General features: G+C 44.2%; 1 protein-coding gene across 1 annotated transcript in view; it reads right to left on the bottom strand.

Annotated features, from left to right (window-relative positions):
- The window catches only part of LOC126022405 (protein PML-like), a 43,518-nt gene extending 24,177 nt beyond the window's left edge, over positions 1 to 19,341 (bottom strand). Inside the window, exons 1-3 of the mRNA XM_049785872.1 lie at positions 19,242 to 19,341; positions 16,932 to 17,398; positions 740 to 1,313 (exon numbers count right to left, since the gene is read on the bottom strand). Of these exons, the coding sequence (XP_049641829.1) occupies positions 740 to 1,313; positions 16,932 to 17,398; positions 19,242 to 19,313 (1,113 nt within the window). The 5' untranslated portion in view covers positions 19,314 to 19,341. The remainder of the gene's footprint in view (positions 1 to 739; positions 1,314 to 16,931; positions 17,399 to 19,241) is intronic.
- Between the last annotated feature and the right edge of the window lie 6,314 nt (positions 19,342 to 25,655).

Raw genomic sequence — 25,655 nt, 5'->3', positions numbered from 1 at the left:
CTAAAAAGACACCCCTAATGCTTCCTGCTCACATATACCTTTTTTTTTTTTTTTGGTTTTTGGTTTTGGGGTCACACTCGGTGACACTCAGGGGTAACTCCTGGTTATGAGCTCAGATATCGCTCCTGGCTTGAGGGACCATATGAGATACTGGGGGATCGAACCGTGGTCTGTCCTAGGTGAGCTCCAGCAAGGCTGATGCCTTACAATGACTCAATTCTCTAAGACACTGATCTCCTCTTGCTTTCTTGCACCTAACATCAGGCGAGATTTATGGTCCAAGTGGCAGGTGATCCTGGGTTCTCAGGACTGGCTCCTGTGAGCTGCAATTTGGGCTAAGTGCCTAGCACTCTGGGTATTCCTCATCTTGTAGGTTGAACACAGAGAGTCTAAGAGAATCTTCTCAATGCCTGGTTCCACCAGAGGTACAGTTATATTTTCACAGTCTCTAGCTTCCTCTCCATCCCTAAGACACACATGATCACAGCTAATCCACAAGGTTTGCAAATAAGATAGTAAAAAGAGACCACTTGGATGCCAACAGGATCTTTTTCCCAAAAGGGATAAGTCCTGTACCCTTAAATCAAGGTGATCAAACTGAAAGCTGAAAACATATGCTAATTTTACTTCCTGTCACATGGCAATGACATTTCTTTCTTGCCTCCTTGGGAAGGGAAGGAGCAGTAGCTAGTTACACATTCAAGTGGCCAGGCAGGTTGTGCGGGTACTTACCTATCACCTGGGTGATGTCTGAAACTATGCGTTTCAGGCATTCCTTGAGCTCATTGAAGACATTAGTATACTTAATGGTTTTTGTGCCGCAGGGCTTCTCCTGGTACAGGCGGTGGAGAGCCTGGCGAAGGAAGTCGTGCATGTCCAGCACCTCCTGGTCTGAAGCGTAACACTTCATCTTCTGTACCAGTGTGCTACCCGCGTGGATGCGTTGCAGCACAGTGTCCTGGTGCTGCTGCTGGCCTGCCAACTCCTGGCAGTTGCACTGATATTGTTGGTTCGTCTTCTCCAGCAACTCACGCTCCTGAGCCTGCACAAGTTCCATCACTTGGCCGAAGATTGAGCTGATCAGCTCCTTGTTGTCTGTGTGCTGTTGGTCCAACTGGCTGAACTTTGAGTGTACCTGTGCCAGAGCTGTGCCAAAGGCTTCTTTCTTCTCCCTCAGCTTGTGTGTCATTGAGTCTAGCTCCTCTTGCCGCTGCTTAATCTCCTCGCTGATGTGACACCTGAGGTCGTTGTGGCCGGGGTCTAGGACAGCACATGAGCAACATATCGGTTTGGAGCAGCCTCGGCAGTAGATGCTGCGGCAAACAAGGACAGCTTGGTTTAGGACTCTCCAGTGTCTACTGCCCTCTCCTCCTGGCCCTCAAAACTATTTTATTTTTTAATTTAATTTTTTTTCTTATTTTGGTTTTTGGGCCACAACCAGCAGCACTCAGGGATTATTCCTGGCTCTGTGCTCAGAAATCGGTCCTGGTAGGCTCAGGGGACAATATGGGATGCCGGGATTCGAACCACCATCCTTCTGCATGAAAGGCAAACACCTTGCCTCTGGCCCCAAGTTAATGCTATTTTTTTTGTTTTTTTTTTTTTTGTTTGTTTGTTTTGTTTTGTTTTTTTTGGGCCACACCCGGTGATGCTCAGGGGTTACTCCTGGCTGTCTGCTCAGAAATAGCTCCTGGCAGGCATGGGGGACCATATGGGACACCAGGATTTGAACCAACCACCTTAGGTCCTGGATTGGCTGCTTGCAAGGCAAACACCGCTGTGCTATCTCTCCAGGCCCTTAATGCTATTTTTAACTCTTATTATTTCATTGCCAGGGGAAAATATCTTTGTAGTTATGATCTCCTGTTCATTCAAGGGTGGCAGCTCAGTCTTTTTCAGAGAACAGGATCTAAAAGAAACAGTCACTAGACCTGGCTGCTGGCTGAGTGGCTGACAATCCTACTTGGTCTATGTATCCACCTGCTGCAGGATAAGTGCAGAAAGGCACAGAAGGAAGTTCATCACTGGCTGTACCTTCTGAATTTCCTTTCCTCACCTAATGGGGGCACCCTTCCACCCTGACAGGAAAATGCCTTCTTTTTTGTAAAGGAGGCTGCCAGTGGCTGCTCTGGGATTCCAAGGTCTGAGAGGTCTCAAACTTTGTAGCTCCTAGGGGACTCTCCTAGGGGGATTTTCTTGTTAGACCCCTTTCACAGATAATGAAGCAGACATTCACAGGTGAATTAGCTCGAATATCGACAATGAACATGTAGGGGGAGTAATATCTGTGGAGATGCCATTTATATTCTATAAAAATAAAAAAAACCACAGAGGTCAAGCTAGATTGTTGCTTTATAATTGACTTTAAATTTCCTTCAGATGGGGTCAGAGTGGAGACGCAAGTGATAAGGCATATGTTCCCCCAAGCCAGGAGTGATTTCTGAATGCATAGCCAGAAATGAACCCTGAGTGTCACTGGGTGTGCCCCAAAAAGGAAAAAAAATCTTCTTCACACGTTCTTCTAAGGTCCTTTTTTTTGTTTTGTTTTGTTTTTTTGGGTCTGTGCTTCAAGGGTTACTCCTGGTTCTATGCTCAGATATGGCTCCTGGTAGGCTCAGGGGACTATATGGGATGCCGGGATTCGAACCACAGACTTCTGCATGCAAGGCAAATGCCCTACCTCCATGCTATCTCTCTGGCCCCTCCTCTAAAGTCCTATATGAAATCTAATATATTCTCTTTAATAGTTTATTTATAGTCAGATGGACTACGACTGATGAATCACTTTCTTTCTTTATAATGAACATTCCAAGGATCTTGTTTGTGTAGATTTTTTTTTTTTTTTTGGTTTTTGGGCCATACCCAGCGGTGCTCAGGGGTTATATCCTGGCTGTCTGCTCAGAAATAGCTCCTGGCAGGCACAGGGGACCATATAGGACACAGGAATTTGAACCAACCACCTTTGGTCCTGGATCGGCTGCTTGCAAGGCAAACGCCACTGTGCTATCTCCGGGCCCCTTTGTGTAGATTTTTCGGTTTACTTCTCTCTCTCTCTCTCTCTCTCTCTCTCTCTCTCTCTCTCTCTCTCTCTCTCTCTCTCTCTGTCTCTCTCTCTCTCTGTCTCTCTCTCTCTTTCTCTCTCTCTCTCCCCCTCCCCTACTCTTTATTTTCCCAACATGAACAATTCTAGCTTAATGCTTGAGTATTTTTTTATTTTTCTGTGTCTGAAATGATCACACAAAGGGTAACATAAATTAAACTATTTTATCTAGCAGTTATCTCTATAACTTTTCATTTTCCTTTTTCTTTCTTCTTTTTTTTCTTGGGGTCACAGCTAATGTAGTTTTGGTTCTATACTAGGGAATCACCTCTGGCAGGCCCAGGGAGATCATATGTGATGCCGGGGATTGAACCTGGTTTAGCTGCAAAGCAAAAGCCTTACCCGTTGTACTATCGCCCTGGCCCCCATGCCTGTAACATTCTTTAGGTATCAGGCATTCTAAGCATTTGACAAATATCAATTTATTTAATCCTCCTAACAATCCTATGGGAACAAAGCTATTATTATTCCCACTTTAAAGATGGGAAACTGCCCACACAGTAAGATAAGCAGTCCAACGTTATACTATTCATGTAGAATTTGGATCAAACAGCAGATTAATAACCCCAGTCCCTGTTCCAATTCTTAAAATCTGTGACTGAAGTAATGTGACTTGTTATTTTACTTGACTATTTCTGCCAAAAGAATTCCTAGGCATGGCAAAATTAAAGATTTGGAGTTAAGGAAATTATCCTGGACCATCTGAGTGGACTGAATGCAATCACAAGTTTTTGCTTTGTTTTGCTTTTGGTCACACCAGTGACCCATGTAGAGGCATACCTCTATGTGCTATCTCTCCACAAGAAGGTTTTATCATTATATGGTGCCAGGGATTGAATCCAGGGCTTCACACATGCAAGGCTTGTTTGTATACTGAGCTGTGTCCCCAGTCCTTCTAAAAGCTTAGTAAGGAGAATGAAAGGACTGATGCAATGATGGAAGCAGAGGTCTACATCCATGCAGGTCCCCCAGGAAGCTACTAAGGACAAGAAACATATCTTCCCCCAACAAGAACTTTTATGTTAGAACTTTTAGCACTTTTAGCCACCACCCTGATTTTTGTCAATGAGACCATTTTAGATATCTGACCTCAAGAACAACCTAAGAATCAATTTTGTGTTCTTTAAAGACCCTAAATGCATGGGTATTTGGACAGCAGCAGCAAGAGACTAGTGTAATAACCCAAGCTGTCTTGCTCAGACTCCATGGGCTAACACTAGCCAGGTGAATTGTTTTGTAAATCAAACAATGCATACTGCTAATGTTTCTGTTAACTAGAGAGATATTTGTGCTTTGCAAATGTGAGCTTTCTTTTCATACCATAGAGAAAACTGACTGTCAAAATACACCATTTATAACCCTGATCCTTCACATTAAAATTTAGAATGCAGCGGCATTTGCCTTGCAAGCAGCCGATCCAGAACCAAAGGTGGTTGGTTCAAAACCTGGTGTCCCATATGGTCCCCTGTGCCTGCCAGGAGCAATTTCTGAGCAGACAGCCAGGAGTAACCCTTGAGAAACGCCGGGTGTGGCCCCCCCCAAAAAATTTAGAATGCTGTTATCTCATACTTTTTGTGTAGTCCTCTCCTTTTTTCTTTCACTATACCCCATTCATGCATCCACGCTTCTCGAGGGGACTCAAAGAAGTTCTCTAACTCAACTGGATCAAAGCTAGCCATGGTAAATTGTAATCTGGTCAATATTTTATTTTGGGGTCAGAACCTCAGTAATCCACTAGGACCCTCTAGCATGCAAAGCTCATTGAGATATTCAGGCTCATGTTGTTGATATTTTCAATCAAGTCCTGTCTCTGGGCCCGGAGAGATAGCACAGTGGTGTTTGCCTTGCAAGAGCCGATCCAGGACCAAAGGTGGTTGGTTCGAATCCCGGTGTCCCATATGGTCCCCCGTGCCTGCCAGGAGCTATTTCTGAGCAGACAGCCAGGAGTAACCCCTGAGCACCGCCGGGTGTGGCCCAAAAACTAAAAAAAAAAAAAAAGTCCTGTCTCTGCCCCTGCTCTCCATCTCCCTAGTGTAAAGTGGTGCCTAGACTGTCCCACAGACACTGGCTAGCCTAAGGAAACAGATGGGATTGAACAAGCCAGAGGGAGCTAGATTAAAATTGGACCTTTTCAAACTCCCAACTAGGAGGGTTTGGGAGAACGACTTTGACTTTCTGAATTTCACATGAGCATCTCTGAAATGCCTCTCACTCACACTCCTGCAAAGATGGGCCAGTGTACACAAAGGACAGTGCCAAGTATGCACTAAATATCCCAGAGCTGTGATCAAGACAGTTTGCCTTGAATGCTACAGACCCAAGTTTGATCTCTGGCATCATATATGGCCCCCAAGCATTCCCAGGACTGATTCCTGAGTGCAGAGCCAGGAGCAACTCCTGAGCACTGCTAGGTGTGGCTCAAAACACACACACACACACACACACACACACACACACGTCAGGGAATTAGCTGGAAGGTAGAGAAAGGGAAGTACTGCCACACCTTTATGGTAGCAGTAAAGCATTTAATCTATAGTCCTAGTTCTTGAAGGACATCCTAGGGAAATAAGACCTCTGAAGCCAAGAGACATGTGTCATTACATAAGTACAGGTGGCTACATCACTTCAATCAGCCCTGTCCAGGGTCACGCCAGCCAATGCAATCAGCAACTCAGACAGAAGGAATTGCAGTCATGCCCCTCAGAGAGTAGATGGAATACAAGTGACCCTGGACCAATCGGCTTTGACCAACATCAGGCCTGGATTTTTCAAACAATTCAACTTGGCAAGGCAAGCAAATAAGCATTAGTTAATGCATTTTCTGGAGACATGTATGCTGCTTAGAACCTCTTACTTCCTGGTGGCCTCTGCCCAGTTTTCCAAAACTGAAGGCTGTTTTCACACACTGTATGTTAATGTTAAACTAGGTCCAATCACAAAGAGATAGGAAACCCCAGATCTTCTGAGGGCACCCTGGAAGACTGACTTGTAGATCTCTGAAGACAAATCATGCTTAATGATCTTACTTCAGCACGATTCCCACTGTGATCCATTAAATCACTGATTCTGGGGCCGGAGAGATAGCATGTACAGTAAAATTATAGTAAGAGTACAGTAAAATTATTAGCTCTTTCTTATTAGCTCTTCCTTCATTCCTCCCTCCTTCCCTCCCCTCTTCCTCCCTGCTTCCTTCCTTCATGTGGTGCTCAGAGTTGACTTGTGGCTCAACCAACCCAGGGATCATTTTGGGTGGGGCTCAAGGGACTATATACAGGGTCAGTGACATGCAATGTAAGTGCCTTAACTCCTCTAGCATCTCTCTGGCCCTATAATAAAAATGTATGTGTATTAATATTAGTACTTATAATAGTGTTATCATGTGTTACAGGAAATAGACATTTACATGTGAAGTGTTTCACAGACGAGCAGAGAATTTCTGCATCTGAGCACCAGTCTGCAGATGGGTTAGTTGAAAACCACCAGTGGGTAAACAAGACTTTTAAGAACTCTTAGGATTGTTTTTCAGGAAGATTAAAGACCAGCAACAATATGAATATATTGATAAACAGGGCCTGAGAGATAGCATGGAGGTAAAGCGTTTGCCTTGCATTCAGAAAAACAGTGGTTCGAATCTGGACATCCCATAAGGTCCCCCGAGCCTGCCAGGAGCGATTCCTGAGTGTAGAGCCAGAAGGAACTCCTGAGCGCTGCCGGTTGTGACCCAAAAACTAAAAACCAAAAAAAAAAAAAAAAAAAAAAAAAGAATATATTGATAAATAAAAAGAGTACTGAAAACAGCAGTTTTTTTCCTGGGAGTTAAAAATATGTTGATGGGGCCCGGAGAGATAACACAGCGGCCTTTGCCTTGCAAGCAGCCAATCCAGGACCAAAGGTGGTTGGTTCAAATTCGGGTGTCCCATATGGTCCCCGTGCCTGCCAGGAGCTATTTCTGAGCAGACAGCCAGGAGTAACCCTGGAGCACCACCGGGTGTGGCCCAAAAGCCAAAAAAAAAAAAAAAAAAAAAAAAAGTTGATGGCATTGAAGAGATAGCTTGGAGGTAAGGCGTTTGCCTTGCTTGCAGAAGGATGGTGGTTCAAATCCTGGCATCCCATATGGTCCCCCGAGCCTGACAGGGGCAATTTCTGAGTGTAGAGCTAGAAGTAAACCCTTAGCACCACCAGGTGTGATCCCCCCCACCAAAAAAAAAAATATGTTGAGACTAGAAATATATTACAGGGGTGAGAGACTTGTCTTTTTATATAGCCAATCTGGGTTTACTCTCCCATACCACATATGGTACCCTGAGCCACACAGTAACTCCTGAGTCAGAGCCAGACTAATGCAGCCCCCAAAACAAATTTGTAATAAATTTTTAATAAAATTAAAATAACATGTTTGCTAAGAAAACTATAACCCCAAATTTAATATAAAGAATAAACATAGAAAAGTATACGAAATGCAATGAAAATGAGTTAATGAATGAATAATCAATTGAAGAAACTCTGAGAATCTGAAAGTAAAAGGACAAGCAGGAACAGGGAGACTGTACAAGTAACAGAGCAAATGCCTGGCATGAGCAAAGCCCCAGGTTCAATCTCCAGCACTGCATTACCTGCCTTCCCACTGCTAAAACTACCAGCAATCTTCCTGTTGAATCAAAGCTTCCAAACCATTGAATCTTTACCGTTGGGCAGGACCTGGTCTCAGGGATACAAGTACCACTGACCACTGCCCAAGACCAAAGTTTTTTTTTTTTTTTTTTTTTTGGGAATATATTTTTTTTATTTAAACACCTTAATTACATACATGATTGTGTTTGGGTTTCAGTCATGTAAAGAACACCACCCATCACCAGTGCAACATTCCCATCACCAATGTCCCAAGTCTCCCTTCGCCCCACCCGACCCCCCGCCTGTACTCTAGACAGGCTCTCCATATTCCTCATACATTCTCATTATTAGGACAGTTCAAAATGTAGTTATTTTCCTAACTAAACTCATCACTCTTTGTGGTGAGCTTCCTGAGGTGAGCTGGAACTTCCAGCTCTTTTCTCTTTTGTGTCTGAAAATTATTATTACAAGGGTGTCTTTCATTTTTCTTAAAACCCATAGATGAGTGAGACCATTCTGCGTTTTTCTCTCTCTCTCTGACTTATTTCACTCAGCATAATAGATTCCGTGTACATCCATGTATAGGAAAATTTCATGACTTCATCTCTCCTGACAGCTGCATAATATTCCATTGTGTATATGTACCACAGTTTCTTTAGCCATTCGTCTGTTGAAGGGCATCTTGGTTGTTTCCAGAATCTTGCTATGGTAAATAGTGCTGCAATGAATATAGGTGTAAGGAAGGGGTTTTTGTATTGTATTTTTGTGTTCCTAGGGTATATTCCTAGGAGTGGTATAGCTGGATCGTATGGGAGCTCGATTTCCAGTTTTTGGAGGAATCTCCATATCGCTTTCCATAAAGGTTGAACTAGATGGCATTCCCACCAGCAGTGGATAAGAGTTCCTTTCTCTCCACATCCCCGCCAACACTGTTTATTCTCATTCTTTGTGATGTGTGCCATTCTATGGGGTGTGAGGTGGTATCTCATCATTGTTTTGATTTGCATCTCCCTGATGATTAGTGATGTGGAACATTTTTTCATGTGTCTTTTGGCCATGTGTATTTCTTCTTTGTCAAAGTGTCTGTTCATTTCTTCTCCCCATTTTTTGATGGGGTTAGATGTTTTTTTTCTTGTAAAGTTCTGTCAGTGCCTTGTATATTTTGGAGATTAGCCCCTTATCTGATGGGTATTGGGTGAATAGTTTCTCCCACTCAGTGAGTGGCTCTTGTATCCTGGGCACTATTTCCTTTGAGGTGCAGAAGCTTCTCAGCTTAATATATTCCCATCTGTTAATCTCTGCTTTCACTTGCTTGGAGAGTGCAGTTTCCTCCTTGAAGATGCCTGTAATGTCCTGGAGTGTTTTGCCCATGTGCTGTTCTATATATCTTATGGTTTTGGGGCTGATATCGAGGTCTTTAATCCATTTGGATTTTACCTTCGTACATGACGTTAGCTGGGGGTCTAAGTTCAATTTTTTGCAAGTGGCTATCCAATTGTGCCAACACCACTTGTTGAAGAGGCTTTCCCTGCTCCATTTAGGATTTCCTGCTCCTTTATCAAAAATTAGGTGGTTGTATGTCTGGGGAACATTTTCTGAGTATTCAAGCCTATTCCACTGATCTGAGGACCTATCCTTATTACAATACCATGCTGTTTTGATAACTGTTGCTTTGTAGTACAGTTTAAAGTTGGGGAAAGTAATTCCTCCCATATTCTTTTTCCCAATGATTGCTTTAGCTATTCGAGGGTGTTTATTGTTCCAAATGAATTTCAAAAGTGTCTGATCCACTTCTTTGAAGAATGTCATGGGTATCTTTAGAGAGATGGCATTAAATCTGTATAATGCCTTGGGGAGTATTGCCATTTTGATGATGTTAATCCTGCCAATCCATGAGCAGGGTATGTGTTTCCATTTCCGTGTGTCCTCTCTTATTTCTTGGAGCAGAATGTTATAGTTTTCTTTGTATAGGTCCTTCACATATTTAGTCAAGTTGATTCCAAGATATTTGAGTTTGTGTGGCACTATTGTGAATGGGGTTGTTTTCTTAATGTCCATTTCATCCTTATTACTATTGGTGTATAGAAAGGCCATTGATTTTTGTGTGTTAATTTTGTAGCCTGCCACCTTGCTATATGAGTCTATTGTTTCTAGAAGCTTTTTGATAGAGTCTTTAGGATTTTCTAAGTAGAGTATCATGTCATCTGCAAACAGTGAGAGCTTGACTTCTTCCTTTCCTATCTGGATTCCCTTGATATCCTTGTCTTGCCTAATCGCTATAGCAAGTACTTCCAGTGCTATGTTGAATAGGAGTGGTGACAGAGGACAGCCTTGTCTTGTGCCAGAATTTAGAGGGAAGGCTTTCAGTTTTTCTCCATTGAGGATAATATTTGCCACTGGCTTGTGGTAGATGGCCTTCACTATATTGAGAAAGGTTCCCTCCATTCCCATCTTGCTGAGAGTTTTGATCAAGAATGGGTGTTGGACCTTATCAAATGCTTTCTCTGCATCTATTGATATGATCATGTGGTTTTTATTTTTCTTGTTATTGATATTGTGTATTATGTTGATAGATTTACGGATGTTAAACCAGCCTTGCATTCCTGGGATGAAACCTACTTGATCGTAGTGGATGATCTTTTTTTTTTTTTTTTTTTTTTTTTTTTTTTTTTTTTTTTTGGGTCACACCCGGCAGTGCTCAGGGGTTATTCCTGGCTCCAGGCTCAGAAATTGCTCCTGGCAGGCACGGGGGACCATATGGGACGCTGGGATTCGAACCGATGACCTCCTGCATGAAAGGCAAACGCCTTACCTCCATGCTATCTCTCCAGCCCCGTGGATGATCTTTTTAACAAGGCATTGAATCCTATTTGCCAGGATTTTGTTGAGGATCTTTGCATCTGCATTCATCAGTGATATTGGTCTGTAATTTTCTTTTTTGGTAGCGTCTCTGTCTGGTTTAGGTATCAAGGTGATGTTGGCTTCATAAAAGCTATTTGGAAGTGTTTCTGTTTGTTCAATTTCATGAAAGAGTCTTGCCAAGATTGGCAGTAGTTCCTCTTGGAAAGTTTGATAGAATTCATTAGTGAATCCATCTGGACCTGGGCTTTTGTTTTTGGGCAGACATTTGATTACTGTTTTAATTTCATCAATGGTGATGGGGGTGTTTAGATATGCTACATCCTCTTCCTTCAACCGTGGAAGATTATAAGAGTCCAAGAATTTATCCATTTCTTCCAGGTTCTCATTTTTAGTGGCGTAGAGTTTTTCAAAGTAGTTTCTGATTACCCTTTTAATCTCTGTCATATCAGTAGTGATCTCTCCTTTTTCATTCCTGATACGAGTTATCAAGTTTCTCTCTCTCTCTTTCTTTGTTAGGTTTGCCAGTGGTCTATCAATCTTGTTTATTTTTTCAAAGAACCAACTTCTGCTTTCGTTGATCTTTCGGATTGTTTTTTGAGTTTCCACTTCGTTGATTTCTGCTCTCAGCTTTGTTATTTCCTTCTGTCTTCCTATTCTTGGGTCCTTTTGTTGAGCATTTTCTAGTTTTATTAGCTGTGTCATTAAGCTACTCAGGTAAGCTCCTTCTTCCTTCCTGATGTGTGCTTGCAAAGCTATAAATTTTCCTCTCAGTACTGCTTTTGCTGTGTCCCATAAGTTCTGATAGTTTGTGTCTTTATTGTCATTTGTTTCCAGGAACCTTTTTATTTCCTCCTTGATTTCATCTCGGACCCACTGGTTATTGAGCATGAGGCTGTTTAACTTCCAGGTGTTAAAGTGTTTCTTCTGAGTCCCTTTGGAGTTCACAAATAATTTCAGAGCCTTGTGGTCAGCGAAGGTAGTCTGCAAAATTTCTATCCTCTTGATCTTATGGAGGTATGTTTTATGTGCCAGCATGTAGTCTATCCTGGAGAATGTCCCATGTACATTGGAGAAGAATGTGTATCCAGGTTTCTGGGGATGGAGTGTCCTATATATATCCACTAGGCCTCTTTCTTCCATTTCTCTCCTCAGGTCTAGTATATTCTTGTTGGGTTTCAGTCTGGTTGACCTATCCAGTGTTGACAAAGCCGTGTTAAGGTCCCCCACAATTATTGTGTTGTTGTTGATATTATTTTTCAGATTTGTCAACAGTTGTATTAAATATTTTGCTGGCCCCTCATTCGGTGCATATATGTTTAGGAGAGTGAATTCTTTCTGCTCTACGTACCCCTTGATTAATATAAAATGTCCATCTTTGTCCCTTACAACCTTCCTGAGTATAAAGTTTGCATTATCTGATATTAGTATGGCCACTCCAGCTTTTTTATGGGTGTTGTTTGCTTGGATAATTTTTCTCCAGCCTTTTATTTTGAGTCTATGTTTGTTCTGACTATTCAGGTGCGTTTCTTGTAGGCAGCAGAAGGTTGGATTGAGTTTTTTGATCCATTTAGCCACTCTGTGTCTCTTAACTGGTGCATTTAGTCCATTGACGTTGAGAGAAAGAATTGTCCTGGGATTTAACGCCATCTTTATTTCAAAATTTGGTGTGTCTTTTGGGTAGTCTTGTCTTAGATTAGGTCTTTCAGTTTTTCTCTTAAGACTGGTTTTGTGTCTGTGAAGTTTCTGAGCTGTTTTTTGTCTGTGAAGCCATGTATTCTTCCGTCAAACTGGAAAGTGAGTTTTGCTGGGTATAGTATTCTGGGTGAAGCATTCATTTCATTCAGTCTTGTCACAATATCCCACCACTGCTTTCTGGCATTGAGTGTTTCTGGTGACAGGTCTGCTGTAAATCTCAGGGAAGCTTGCTTGAACGTGATTTCCCCTTTTGATCTTGCTGTTTTCAGAATTCTGTCTCTATCTGTGGGATTTGTCATTGTGACTAGGATGTGTCTTGGGGTGGTTTTTCTGGGGTCTCTTTTGGTTGGTACTCTTCGGGCATGCAGGATTTGATCACATATATTCTTTAGCTCTGGAAGTTTCTCTTTAATGATGTTCTTGACCGTTGATTCTTCCTGGAAATTTTCTTCCTGGGTCTCTGGGACTCCAATGATTCTTAAGTTGTTTCTGTTGATCTTATCATAGACTTCTATTTTCATCTGTTTCCATTCTTTGACTAATTTTTCCATTGTCTGCTCATTTGCTTTAAGTTTTTTGTCCAATCTCTCCTGCTGTATGGAATTGTTATGTATCTCATCTTCCACAGCACCAAGTCTATTCTCAGCTTCTGATACCCTGTCCCAGAGCTTATCCATTTTGTCATTCACTTCGTTTACTGACTTTTTCAGTCCTGTTAGTTGACATGTTATTTCAGTTTGGAGTTTTGTGATTTCTGTCTTCATATTTTCTTGGTTCTTATTAGTGTTCTGTTCAACTCGTTCCATGGTTTCTTGGAGTCCGTTGAGCATCTTCCATATTGCTAGTCTAAAGTCCTTATCTGAGAGGTTGATTAGTTGGTTGGTCATTATCTGGTCCTCAGAATTGTCATCTTCATTCTCTATGTCTGATGCTGGCCTGCGTTGTTTCCCCATTGTCACACTTGTATTGTGGGTTTTTCTATGTGTTGTGGTGGTATTCATTGCCTATATGATGCAGGCAGCACACTCCTCTGGCTCCTCCCTTTCTGGATGGGCTACCTTGCCTCTAAGGGAGGGGAGTCCTCCGTGGATGAAGCCTCACACTAGGTCAAATCTTAGGCCCGAGCATGCAACAGAGAAGACAGTCCAGAGAGAAATGTTTGCTTCTGTGATATAGCACCGTTCTTAGTGTAATTTTTCCTTCTTGTTGCAATGGTGTTCTTTCCTTAGAAAGAGTGCACGGCCGCGTAGCGAAGCAGAGCGGCCATGCTCTGCTGGAGCCTCTTTTTGCCCCACTTGCAAGAGTTTCACGCAAGAGGACAGTAGACAGACATAGACTGGTCACAATCACAGTTTTTCACAGTTGGGCCCCACTGGGCCGGTGTACTTTCGCGGATTTTCCCCGCCTGGTGTCGCACACAGGGAGCCGGCTTTTGCAAAGCTTAGCCGGTTTTCATGCTCTGTAGTCCCTCCCTGAAAATGGCGTCTGGGCGAGTGAGGTTTCTGGAGCCTCTTTTTGCCCCACTCGCAAGAGTTTCACGCAAGAGGACAGTAGACAGACATAGACAGGTCACACTCACAGTTTTTCACAGTTGGGCCCCACTGGGCCGGTGTACTTTCGCGGATTTTCCCCGCCTGGTGTCGCACACAGCAAGACCAAAGTTTTTTTTTTTTTTTTTTTTTTTGGGGGGGGGTTTTGGGTCACACCCGGCAGTGCTCAGGGGTTATTCCTGGCTCTAGGCTCAGAAATTGCTCCTGGCAGGCACGGGGGACCATATGGGGTGCCGGGATTCGAACCGATGACCTCCTGCATGAAAGGCAAACGCCTTACCTCCATGCTATCTCTCCGGCCCCCAAGACCAAAGTTTTTAAGTTGTAAAGATTGTACCTCCATATAACAAAGTAGTAAAAAGAAAAAACAAGTCAATGAAGAGAAATCAATACTTTAAAATGTAGAAAATAATTTCTTTGAATTGAAGACTTAAAGTTTCAGATAGAGGGCTATTTACAAAGGGAGAAAGACCTCTACCTAGATAGTTTGATTAAGAACATCTAAGAATAAAGATAAACATTCCTGACCAACCAAAAACCAACAGATTATGCATAAAGAGAAAAAAGACAAATATGTTTTACCTGCAGCACTCAAGGTAGGAAGATAGGAAGTTAGAAAGCAATGTTTATCTATTCCAGGATGAAAAAAACTGTGATGATGACCACAGGATTTTACACAAGAAAAAAAGGTGAATAACGGAAAAAAGGAAAAAAAAATTAAACAGTTAATGAGAAAAAGGAAAAACAAAGCATGAGTAACAATCACTAAATAATATACACCAAAACTATGTAAAAAATCAAATAACCACATATATACATCAAAATAAGAAAGGGAAGATAATAGATGAGTACATATAAAGAAGTTTTTTGTTACCAAAAATAATTCAGAATCAGATATACAATGCAGAAGTTTCCTTGCTTGAGGCCAACATCATTCCAGCATTACAAATATATGGTCCTCTGAGAACTTCCAGGAGTGAGCCCTGAGCACAGAGTCAGGAGTAATCCCTAAGAATAGCAGATGTGTCCCATTTCCCAAAAACCTCTTTTTTTTTTTTTTTTTTTTTGGTTGTTGGGTCACAACTGGCAGCACTCAGGGATTACTCCTGGCTCTATACTCAAAAATCGATCCTGGCAGGCTCGAGAGACCATATGGGATGCCGGGATTCGACCACTGTCCTTCTTCAGTATGCAGGGCAAATGCCTTACCTTCATGCTATCTCACTGACCCCCCAAAGCCTCTTAAACATGAAGTGAAAGTAAATTTTTGATGGGGTGAGGGTGCTCATTCTGGCATGTTGCTCAAAAGTTATTCCTGGAAGTGTTCAGAGGACCATGCAATAGTGAAAGAGTTCAGAGTTCCTATGCATCAGCCCTCTGAACTATTTCCCCATCAGTGTTTTTCTTCGTTTCTTTTTTTTCTGGGGGTGGTGGTGTGGCCAGGACTGTTAGCCAGGATCTCACTGCTAAACTAGTGTTAAACTACAATGCATGTCCCAAAGCCAAGAGAAGGAACTTTCTTTAAAGTTATCTAAGAAAGCAATGAATAAGTATCATACTAAACAAGAAAATAGAATATGGGCCCGAGAGATAGCACAGCGGTGTTTCCCTTGCAAGCAGCCAATCCAGGACCAAAGGTGGTTGGTTCGAATCCTGGTGTCCCATATGGTCCCCCGTGCCTGCCAGGAGCTATTTCTGAGCAGACAGCCAGGAGTAACCCCTGAGCACTGCCGGGTGTGGGCCCCCCCCCAAAAAAAATAGAATAAACTTTCTCACAAAAGAGGAGCAAGATAAGACTATCTATCCACTTCTCAATACTATTTTTAAAATATTATTCTGGCACGTTTGGTTAGTAAACAAAGCTGCAAAGAAAAAATACATTTAAATAATGGAAAGAAAGGGGCTGGAAAGATAGCATGAAGGTAAGACGTTTGCCTTGCATACAGAAGGTCATTGCTTCGAATCCCGGCATCCCATATGGTCCCCTGAGCCTGCCAGGAGCGATTTCTGAGCATGGAGCCAGGAGTAACCCCTGAGTGCTGCCGGGTGTGACCAAAAAAGAAAGAAAGAAAAGAAAGAAATAAAGAAAGAAAGAAAGAAAGAAAGAAAGAAAGAAAGAAAGAAAGAAAGAAAGAAAGAAAGAGAGAGAGAGAGAGAGAGAGAGAGAGAAAGAAAGAAAGAAAGAAAGAAAGAAAGAAAGAAAGAAAGAAAGAAAGAAAGAAAGAAAGAAAGAAAGAAAGAAAGAAAGAAAGAAAGAAAGAAAGAAAGAAAGAAAGAAAGAAAGAAAGAAAGAAAGAAAGGAAAGAAAAAGATATCATTTGCAGATGATAGAACTGTTTTCTCCTGCAGGACAAGGACTTGAGTACAGAGTACTCTCTCTCTCTCTCTCTAGCCCCAGGAAAGAATATTTTTTTTGAAACATATGTAATTAGGTATCAAACTCACTGTCTTATGTCATTTAATAATGTTGCCTAGATTTGATCTTTTTATATGCTTCTAGACAGCACAGTGTTTCATTTTTGACTCTTCAAACAGAAATTCACTACCCTCAGCTCCCTCTTAAACCCACCTTATTGAGTTCCTATAGGAAATGCCTTATTAAGACTTTTTTTGTTTGTTTGTTTTGTTTTGTTTTGGTTTGGTTTGGTTTTTAGGCCACACTGAGTGATGCACTCAGAATCTGCTCCTGGCTTGGGGGACCATATGGAAAGCTGAGGGGATGGAACAGCCGTCTGTCCTGGGTCAACCATGTGCAATGCAAACGCCCTACCACTACACCAAAGCTTTGGCTCTTTATTAAGACTTTCTAAAAGGCAAAATGCAAAATAGCTCATACTCATTTACCCCGCCATAATATTTCTAAAAATTTATCCTGACGAAATCACTGGGGAAGGGTGCAAAGATGATTCCTGCCCTGAGACTTACCATAGAGATAAATCATATAGGATAATACCCAGTCACGCCTAGGAAAACCTGACTTGGGGCTATCTGCTAAATGCACCCTAGCCTAAAAGCTCCTTATCCCTCTCCCATTCCCAGCTGTGGCACTCTTCACCACTGCCTTCTGTACCCTTACACCCAATTCCAGCATCCACCCAGGGCCACATGCTCACTTGGTCGTTGTGCTCCCGTGATTGGGGTGGGAGCAGAAGATATTGTTGGTCTTGCGAAGGCTGTCCAGGAACTCCAACTCTGACAGTCTGCGGAGCTCCCCTAGGGGCCGAGGCTCATGCTTGACAAGGAACCACTGGTGCGCTTCAAAGCACTGGGCACAGAGGAGCTGCTCACACTCAGAACACCAGAAGTCAGCGGTCTCCTTGCAGCGGGTACAAAGCGCCATTTCATCCATGATCTTCCAGTATATGGACAGGCGCCGCTGCAGGCTCTCAAAGAAGACATTATCCTGGGTTGACAGCTCTCCACCTGGAGGGCCCGGCACCTTACAGATGGGACACTGTGAATCTGGCGTCTTCAAACATCCTGAGCAAAGTGAGTGCAGGCAAGGCAGCAGTTTGGGACACTTGGCTTCTTCCTGGCAGCTCTGGCATTGAAGGAACTGGAATTCCTTCTCAGTGGGTTGCTGGGGGATCAGAGAGGGAGATGAGGCAGAAAGTTCCAGGTATCCCCAACAACCTAATTCCAGGTTCCAGGGCTAGAGGTCCAAAGGGATTTGATTTGTACTATTACAGCTACTGGTTGTTTTGGTTTGGGTTTGAGGTCATACCCAGCCATGTTCAAGGCTTAGTCCTGACTCTGCTCAGGGATAAATCCTAGCGGGGTTCAGGGGACCATATGTAGAGTAGATTAAACCTGGGTTCACATCAAGCAAGACAAGCAAGTTACCTGCTGTACTCCGGCCCTCCTGGCACTGATGCAAACCCCAGACCTATAAGAATCACAACTGCTTATTGATTTTCATTCTCCAGTCTCACCCCACAATTCTCTTAAAAACTACTTCTATTCAGAGACAGTCTCAACCCTGACATACAATAATGCAAAGGATAGAGCCCCGTCGTCAAGGAGCTCTTATTCAGAAAGGATGTACAGTGCTCGCTTCGGCAGCACATATACTAGAAAGGTTGTACAATAAGTATCACTTCATAGAAAGCATTTGATAGAGTTGGGTTAAAGTTAAACATAGACTTATCATAGAAACCTTTCTTCTGACCCCGAGATATATAGCACCGTTCCCCACTAGAAACAAAGATCCAATCGGCCACATGACATCATAGTTCATAGCAGCATCAGCCACATAGCCAACATGTGGAAACAGCCCTAAGGCCTATGAATAGATACATGGCTAAATAAAATGTGGCAGATACACCAAAGGGAAGTCTTTAAAAGGGGAGGACACATGCTACAACACAGATGAGCTTCGAACAAATTAGATTACTTAAAATAAGTCAAACACAAAATGACAAGTATTGTCAGCTAAAATATACAGATTAGGCAAACTCAAGGGCATTATCAGAGGTGGGAGAGGGCAGACAGGAAGAAGAGTCATTGCAGAGTATTTGTTTGGGGAGATGAGAAATTCTGAAGTTGGTTGGTAGTGGTTCACAACACTGAGAACTGAATCCCACTACTAAAAGAAGGTCCCTTTGGGAATGGCAAGTTGAATGTTGTATGGAAAACTCAAGTGTTTCATACAACATGTGAGCCCTGAGAGGAGTTCATAAACGTAGCGTTATAAAGTCATGAAATTCCTACTTGCCCTAATGCAAGTAATAAGGTGGACTGTAATGTGCTGATAATTTTTTCATGAAGGTGAGCAGAGAAACCTGGAAGAGCACAGAACAGGGATCTAAATATTGCCTTTGGGGGTAAGTGCTGGAGCTTGCCAGAGAAAGGCAGTTCTTGAAGGAGGAGCTTAATACACGAACTAACTAAATGGAATAAATAAAAGAGACTGTGAACTGGCGGGAGTGGGGTGGGTGAAGTGAGTTTTGCAAAAGAAGGTTCATGAACTCTGCCAGGAGGAAACACAGGAGCTGCGGAAGGGGTAGAGGGGCTAGCACTGGTACCCTCACTTGCAAGCCAGTTCCTCACTTGCAAAGAACCTGACTTTTTACCGGGTCACATACCGTACATTGCAACAGCGGGGGTGGAGGGTGGGTTAGGGTGTAGTTTGCTGCCTACATTCCCCCTAATCTCTGGCCTTGGGTTGAGCCAGGGATCATGGCACAAGTTACAAGATGCAATGGAACACTCAGTCCAAGGTGCCATTCTCCAGTGTGTCTGCACAGAGCAACTAGTCAGCCAGTCCTGGTACCTTCTTACTGACCTCACTGCGAGCTTCTAGCACTGGGGTTCCCTCTTTTCCGTTCTTGGTCGAGATCCCCCTATGTCTTCCCACCGATCCCCAAACACATAGAGCCAACAACACCTAACTTCTTTCGCTATCCAAATCCGGGAGTTCCTACCTGTTCGGGCTTGGGGCTGGTGGGCTGGGGTTCGGGCTGGGGTTCTTCGTAGAGGGACCCGGGCGAAGCCATGGTGGCGTGCAGGACGGTGCAGAGATCTGGGAGAGTCAGGCCGAGTGCAGGCAGGCACCCTCTGCAGAATACCAGTGGGGTTTCGATTCTTGCTTAAGACGTTGGAGGGCAGGAACAGGAAACCGGATTCGGAGAGGGGCGTTTGACCCCCCAGTACTCAAGTACCAACCTAGAGGGGTGGAGCCTGCCCAGCATCTGGCCCGGGAGGAAACGAGAAGGCCAGAAGGGCGGTTCTGGGTGCGGGGAACCGTGCGGGGCGGGGAAGCCGGGAGTGAGTGCAGGAGGCTAAATTAGGCCCCGCGGCCTCCCTGCCCTGGCCTTCTGAATCCCACCACCTTTCACCCCAGCGAGGGGAGAAGCAAAAGGGGTTGGAGCACAGGGAGGAAAAAATAATTGCTCAGATCTAGAGGCAGGAGCAACCTCTCAAAGATGAACTTTTTAGGAGCACCCTGTAACCCGACACCAGGTCCCATGGCTAGAGGTCCAGAGGGCTCTGGTTTGCACCTTTGCAGCCACTGTTTGCTTTGGCTTTGGGCTGGAGGTGCTATACCTTTTTCTGGTTCTTGCTCCTAGCTACCAAAGGAATAAGCATGTAGACAGCAGGTCCACCAGAGGGGGAAGAAGATTGTTCGGTCACACCCAATGGTGTTCAGAGCTTACTTCTGGCTCTGTATTCAAGGATCACTTCTGTAAGGGCTCAAGAGGACTAAATGGGTGGAGCAGTGGTCGGCTACCTGCGGCTCGTGAGCCACATGTGGCTCTTTCCACTTTTAATTTGGCTTTTCTGTATGTCGGGGCGGCCGCTCCAGGAGTCAGGACTCTGCTCCTAGCCTCTGTCAGTGCGCACATTGTGTGGCTCTCCAAATAAACTTCAATCGTGGTTTTGGCGAGATTTGGCTCAGTTGAAATAAAGGATGCCGACCACTGGGGTGGAGAAATCAAACCTGGGTCAGATTCGTGCAAGGCAAATGCTCTCCCTGCTGTACTACATATCTTAAAGCTTCTGGACATCTCCACTTAAAGTGAAAATACCTGGGATCCGAGAGTAACTTCCGAACTCCACTCTTTTGTTTTGTTTTGTTTTTGGGTCACACCCGGCAGTGCTCAGGGGTTACTCCTGGCTTTATGCTCAAGAATCGCTCCTGCAGGCACGGGGGACCATATGGGATGCCAGAATTCGAACCACCGACCTTCTGCATGAAAGGCAAACGCCTGACCTCCATGCTCTCTCTCCAGCCCCCGAACTCCACTCTTAACCTTGATTGCCAAAAATGATGAACCAAATTCTAACCTGAGCTCTGCCTCAACAGGGCTCCTAATCCCATCTCAGTTTATTCCAAATTTAAACCAGATCCCAACCTTAGCTTTCACCCTCATTTTACTCCTTACTCTTATACCACTGAAATCAATATGTCCCTGGAATGAAATCACTTGTACTCAAAAGTTTTGCTGCCCTGAGCTCCTTTTAAACTATACCTACCTTTTGATTAGTTCTGCCTGGAAAGAATCCCTATCTTTAGCTTAGTTCTAACTGGTGGCGGAATTGCGTTTCCCAAATCACGGTTTTGAGATGCCAGCTCTCCTTTCTCTAATAGTCTTCAAAGGCATGTATGCACCAACACTTAACTCCTGGAACATGTCCCCAGGCCAGAGAATCAGATGCTCCTCCACACAGCTGCTTAGTAAGCCAGCTCCAGCCCTCCAGAGCACACAGAGCTGCAGCGCCCTCTGCTGGCTGCGAATTGGATCTGCCCCAGCTCAGCTCAGTTCCCTTCTCCCCTGTCCACAATTAGCGATGCACCATCTTTGGTGCCTCCAGTCAGTTCTTGGTGTGTGAGGAGTGATGGAAGCCCCACTTCCTGTCTGCAGAGAGGCTAGGGAACACGTGGAATGTGGGGTGCAGGCAAGTCTGAGACTGGGGAGGGAGAGAAGGAAGGAACAAAGCAGGGTCTGAGGAGAGGCAGGATGAAAGGAGAGATTTGGAAAGTGATCAGGTCTACAGACAGGAGAAAATCAAATCTAGGTGGGGTGAGGGAGAATAGGGATGAAGGGGGTAGGCTAGGGCCAGAACAGGTTGTGGGGCAGAAGGTAGAGCAGATGAGCAGATGTTTCAGTGAGGTCTTGGGTACCAGAGAGGGCCTGGTACAGAGTGAGCCCAGCACAGGATGCTTGGCTCTGCTATGTGGAGAGATCTGCAGGCTGGTGGGGACAGACTCTCAGTCATGCCAAAAGACATCAGTGCACTTCTTCCTGGTTCCCCAGGCCACCCCCAGTGTCTCCTCTGCCCTATCCCAATCCTTCATTCTAGAGAAGATCCACATGTACAGTCTGAGGGCTAAGACTTAACAACATCAGCACATGGCTTTATAAATCAACATCATTGTCCCCTGCATCTGGGTACTAAGAAAGTCTGTCTGTTGTGATTCTGCCTATAAGCAAAAGCTGTTTTCACACACCTCATGATTCTGGTCCTGAAATCCAACCATTTCTCGCCAATGGACAGAGCCTGAGACTCAGGGAGTCAGGGGTTCCAGAACAACATCCCAGGCTCTGGTGTGGGCACCCTGGTTCCAGTCCAGCAAGGCTCTGGGGAGGAGGCAGGAGAGGGGTAGGAGAGGGACACTAATCCATGCTCATAGGGTCCAGGCTACCAGGGCCTCTCAACCAGTTGGGTAGGACAGAGGGTGGTGACATGGGTCGATCAGGCTGCCTGCCAGCCAAGGGGAGGATGGTACTTGGGCTTTAGCAGTGGCATGGTGTGGGCATCCCACAGGCACAGATGCAGATTTCAGATGACAGTCAAGACAGCAACATAGACATGCCACTCACATGGGCCTGTTGGGTTTCCTCAATGCCGGTGAAGGCTCCTACTTCCTGCTACTCAGGGTACAAAGACTAGAGTGCAAGATCCCCAAGCAGGGCCAGAGATCAAGTTCCTAGGCCCTGGCCTCTGTGCTTAGCCCTCCAGGAGGCCACTCTGGTGTTTTCCTTTTGGGACCTCACCTGGCAGCACTCAGCAATCACTGGCCTGGGTGGACGTGGAAGATCATCCTGTTGCCAGCAGTCACACCTGGATGGGCTGCAGGTAAGGCAAGCGTCCAGCCCCTGCACTCTTTCTGGCTCCTACATGGCCACTCTTGAAGCTGGTGCCCCCACCTTTGAAGACAGCTTCAACCAGGACCCCCTGGTCTTCTATCTTGCCCGGGGGTGGTTCTCCCACATCCTTGAGTCATAAGCAATGACAAAGTGGGGCCTTCAGCTTTGCTAAGTACAGAAGGTCCCTACAAAGGCCAGCTGTTGGCCTGTGCCTGCTCGCCCATACTAGGGGACACCCAACTTTCTAATGTGCAGTGGCTCTGAGGGGCACTATGCACTGGGCAGGGGAGCAGCAGGCTCGTGAGATTCCGAGTTTTATTGAAGATATGGGCAGAGGGGAACACTGAAGCAGGCTGAGGGCTGGACACACCCTTAGCCTCTCACAGTCTAAGGCATGGAGCAGGGTATGGGAGTTTACTGGAAAGTTGTGGATGCTGCTCAGATCTGGGAAAGATAGAGGAAGTCCTCATGCTGCTGCCTACCCTTCCCTGTTGATTGGCCTGTCCAAAAGGGACTCAGGGCTCACCTGCTCTAAGTAAAACTGTAACCGAACATATACTGAAGCTCAGCCCAGGAGCAGATGCTCCATGATGCCAGAACATGTCCTTGGGACCCCCTAGAGGATCTGTAGGGCTTCCCTGGAGGGGCTGAAGCCAGGGACACACCTACTCATCAGACTTGCTGAGGAAAAGGGATTTAGGGGCACAGCAGAGTTACGGTTGACAGAATAGCCTTGGGCTGCCTGCTGAGTCCTGATGAGACCCCCACCCCCATGGCTGGGCCTCAGAATCATCAGGAAAATCTAAAAACTGAGTCCCACAGGGTAGGGCAAGGCTCTCGAGGTTTAGATGCCATGAGCCCTGAGTTACTTATTGGATAGCACAGGACATTTCTGGGCATGGGTGGTGAGTCTGGGGTGGGCAGTACAGAGAAAGGTAGGGATATGGTAGAAGCAGTCTTTCAGATCAATTATAATTAGTGGCCATTCCTTTGGAATAACTACAGGTGATGGTAAACCAGTCTGCAATTTGCCCATAGGTATCATGGATAAATTTACAGCTCTAAGATCCATCAAAAGTCTCCATTTACCGGATGTCTTTTTTATAGTGAATATAGGTGAATTCCATTGAGAAAAAGATGGTTCAATATGTCCTAAACTTAGCTGTTCCTCCACTAATTCTGTCAGCACCTTTAATTTATCAGTTTTTTTATTTTTTTATTTTGAATTATGAGAACAAAATATGAAAAGAAAGAGGACAAGGTAAAGTTACAGTGGAAGGACAATCACCTATAACATAATTCTCAGAAGAAGTCCCCTTGCTGATATCTTAACTTTGAACTTTCAGCCAAAAAAATAAAATAAAACAGAATCCATGTGCAATTATTTTGTCCCTTGAGTCCCCAGATTGTAGCACATTATAATATTTCTTAACTGCACACAAGGCAATCTAAAGCCATCAAACTTATGTAACTCCTTTAACATTAGAGGCATAGTATTTTTTACATTTCCATGTACATGAATATTAGCTTAAGTTAACCTCAAATTTTAAGTGGGTGCGTTTTAAGGATTAGAGTCAAAGGAGCACAGTAAAAACATTGTTAGAGTGGCAATTGTTGTTTGCATAGGCCCACCAAAATATGAGAGGCATGGAAAGGAATAACCTTGGCCTAAATACAAAGAGATCCTACCCCTGAAGTTTCCTGACATAAGACCAGCTCTAGCCCTTAGACAAGTTATTGTCCGATCCAAGACATTGTTCGTAGTGCCAACACACTTTTCACACAGTCTCTGTTGTTGGTATCATGTTTCTGTATTAAAGATTCTGGAATCTGCATGTCCTACATTGAAGTCATGATGTGGAGTGTCTTCTCGTTTCACCTCACCATGAAAGGGCAATGCAGGAAGCCCTTTCCTGTAAGCAGGTTGTTGTTGTTAAGTCTTCTCAGTGTTAAGGGAAGTCTCTTTTGAGCAGGACGATGTCTGAGCAGTGGTAGGGTCTTCCGTGGTAGAGGATTGCTTCCAGGTGATGTTATAGACAAACCTCACAATTAAGGGGCAATACAGCAAGCCCTGTCCAGTAAGCAGGTCATTGTTCTTGTTCTCTTCTGAGTGTTAAGGGGTGTTTCTTTTGAGTAGATAGATGTCAGAGCAGCTGTAGGGTTTTCCCTGGTACAGGAATGCCACCAGGTGATGTTATATACAACCTTGGATGTTTTGAAAATGTCTTCTGTAGATCAAGGGGTGAATGGAGAATGCCCATTCTTCTGAGGCCTGTGCCTGGTCTTTATGTCAATGTTCAGGGTGTAAGGTCTCATTGCACTACAATATTTATGTGTTCCCATCTCTATTAGATAAGGGGCCACTGAGCTGTCCAAATTGGTTCGTCAAATTTTCATTTTATTTTTAATGGTGCTGGTGTTTTTATGGTAGTGGCCCCTACTAAAAATTTTGGGTTTTTAAATCAAAAGAAGGTTCGGGCTCTTCTGGAGCTAATGAGATGTGGAATTCTGCTTTCCACTGTTTGTGTAGGTCACGGCCCCACAGGGATGGTGAAAATGGGCCATGTGAGGTCTGATTATTGCTTTTTGATTTTCTGGGCCTTAAAATATCATAGTCCTCTTACTCAACAGATAGGAGCTCAGTCCTCCTACTCCTTCTAGCGAATATGGGATTTCCTAAAGAGGCCAATTTTCTGGCCATTCTTTATCAGAAATTCCAGTAACCTGAGCACCCGTATCTATCATTTCGTCAAAGGGTTGCCCTTCCAAGTGAAGTTTGATCATTGGGTGTTCATCTTTAAATTTAGTAACCAGAGCCACGATTGGGTTTTGAGCAGCACCAGATCTGTGCTTCCAAAACCTACAATTCTAGTCTTATCTGAAATCCCAAATTTGACATAAGGCACTATTACTATCTGGGCAATTGCTTCTCCTTTATTAAAGGTCCATGTGACTGGTAGAGTAATAAATACAATGATTTCTCCCATAGAATCTGAGTCAATGACACCAGTGGTTATTGATATACCCTTTATGTTGAGGGAACTTCTGCCAAGAATCAAACCCATAGTATCTGGGGGTGGAGGGCCCACAATGCCAGTTTCTAACATGTAAGGGCATGCTCCTGGGTAAATTGTAATGTCCTCTGGGCATATGTCTACTCTGGCACTCCCTGATGTGGAGTGAATTAATTCCCTTATCGTGATGAATTTTCTTGGGCTGGGCTTGGAAGGATTATTGTCTGTGAAC

The sequence above is a fragment of the Suncus etruscus genome, chromosome 1 (assembly GCF_024139225.1).
Source record: "Suncus etruscus isolate mSunEtr1 chromosome 1, mSunEtr1.pri.cur, whole genome shotgun sequence".
In the NCBI taxonomy this organism is placed as follows: domain Eukaryota; kingdom Metazoa; phylum Chordata; class Mammalia; order Eulipotyphla; family Soricidae; genus Suncus; species Suncus etruscus.
Note: the sequence above shows the minus strand (reverse complement) of the source record. Positions and strands in the feature narration are given on the sequence as shown.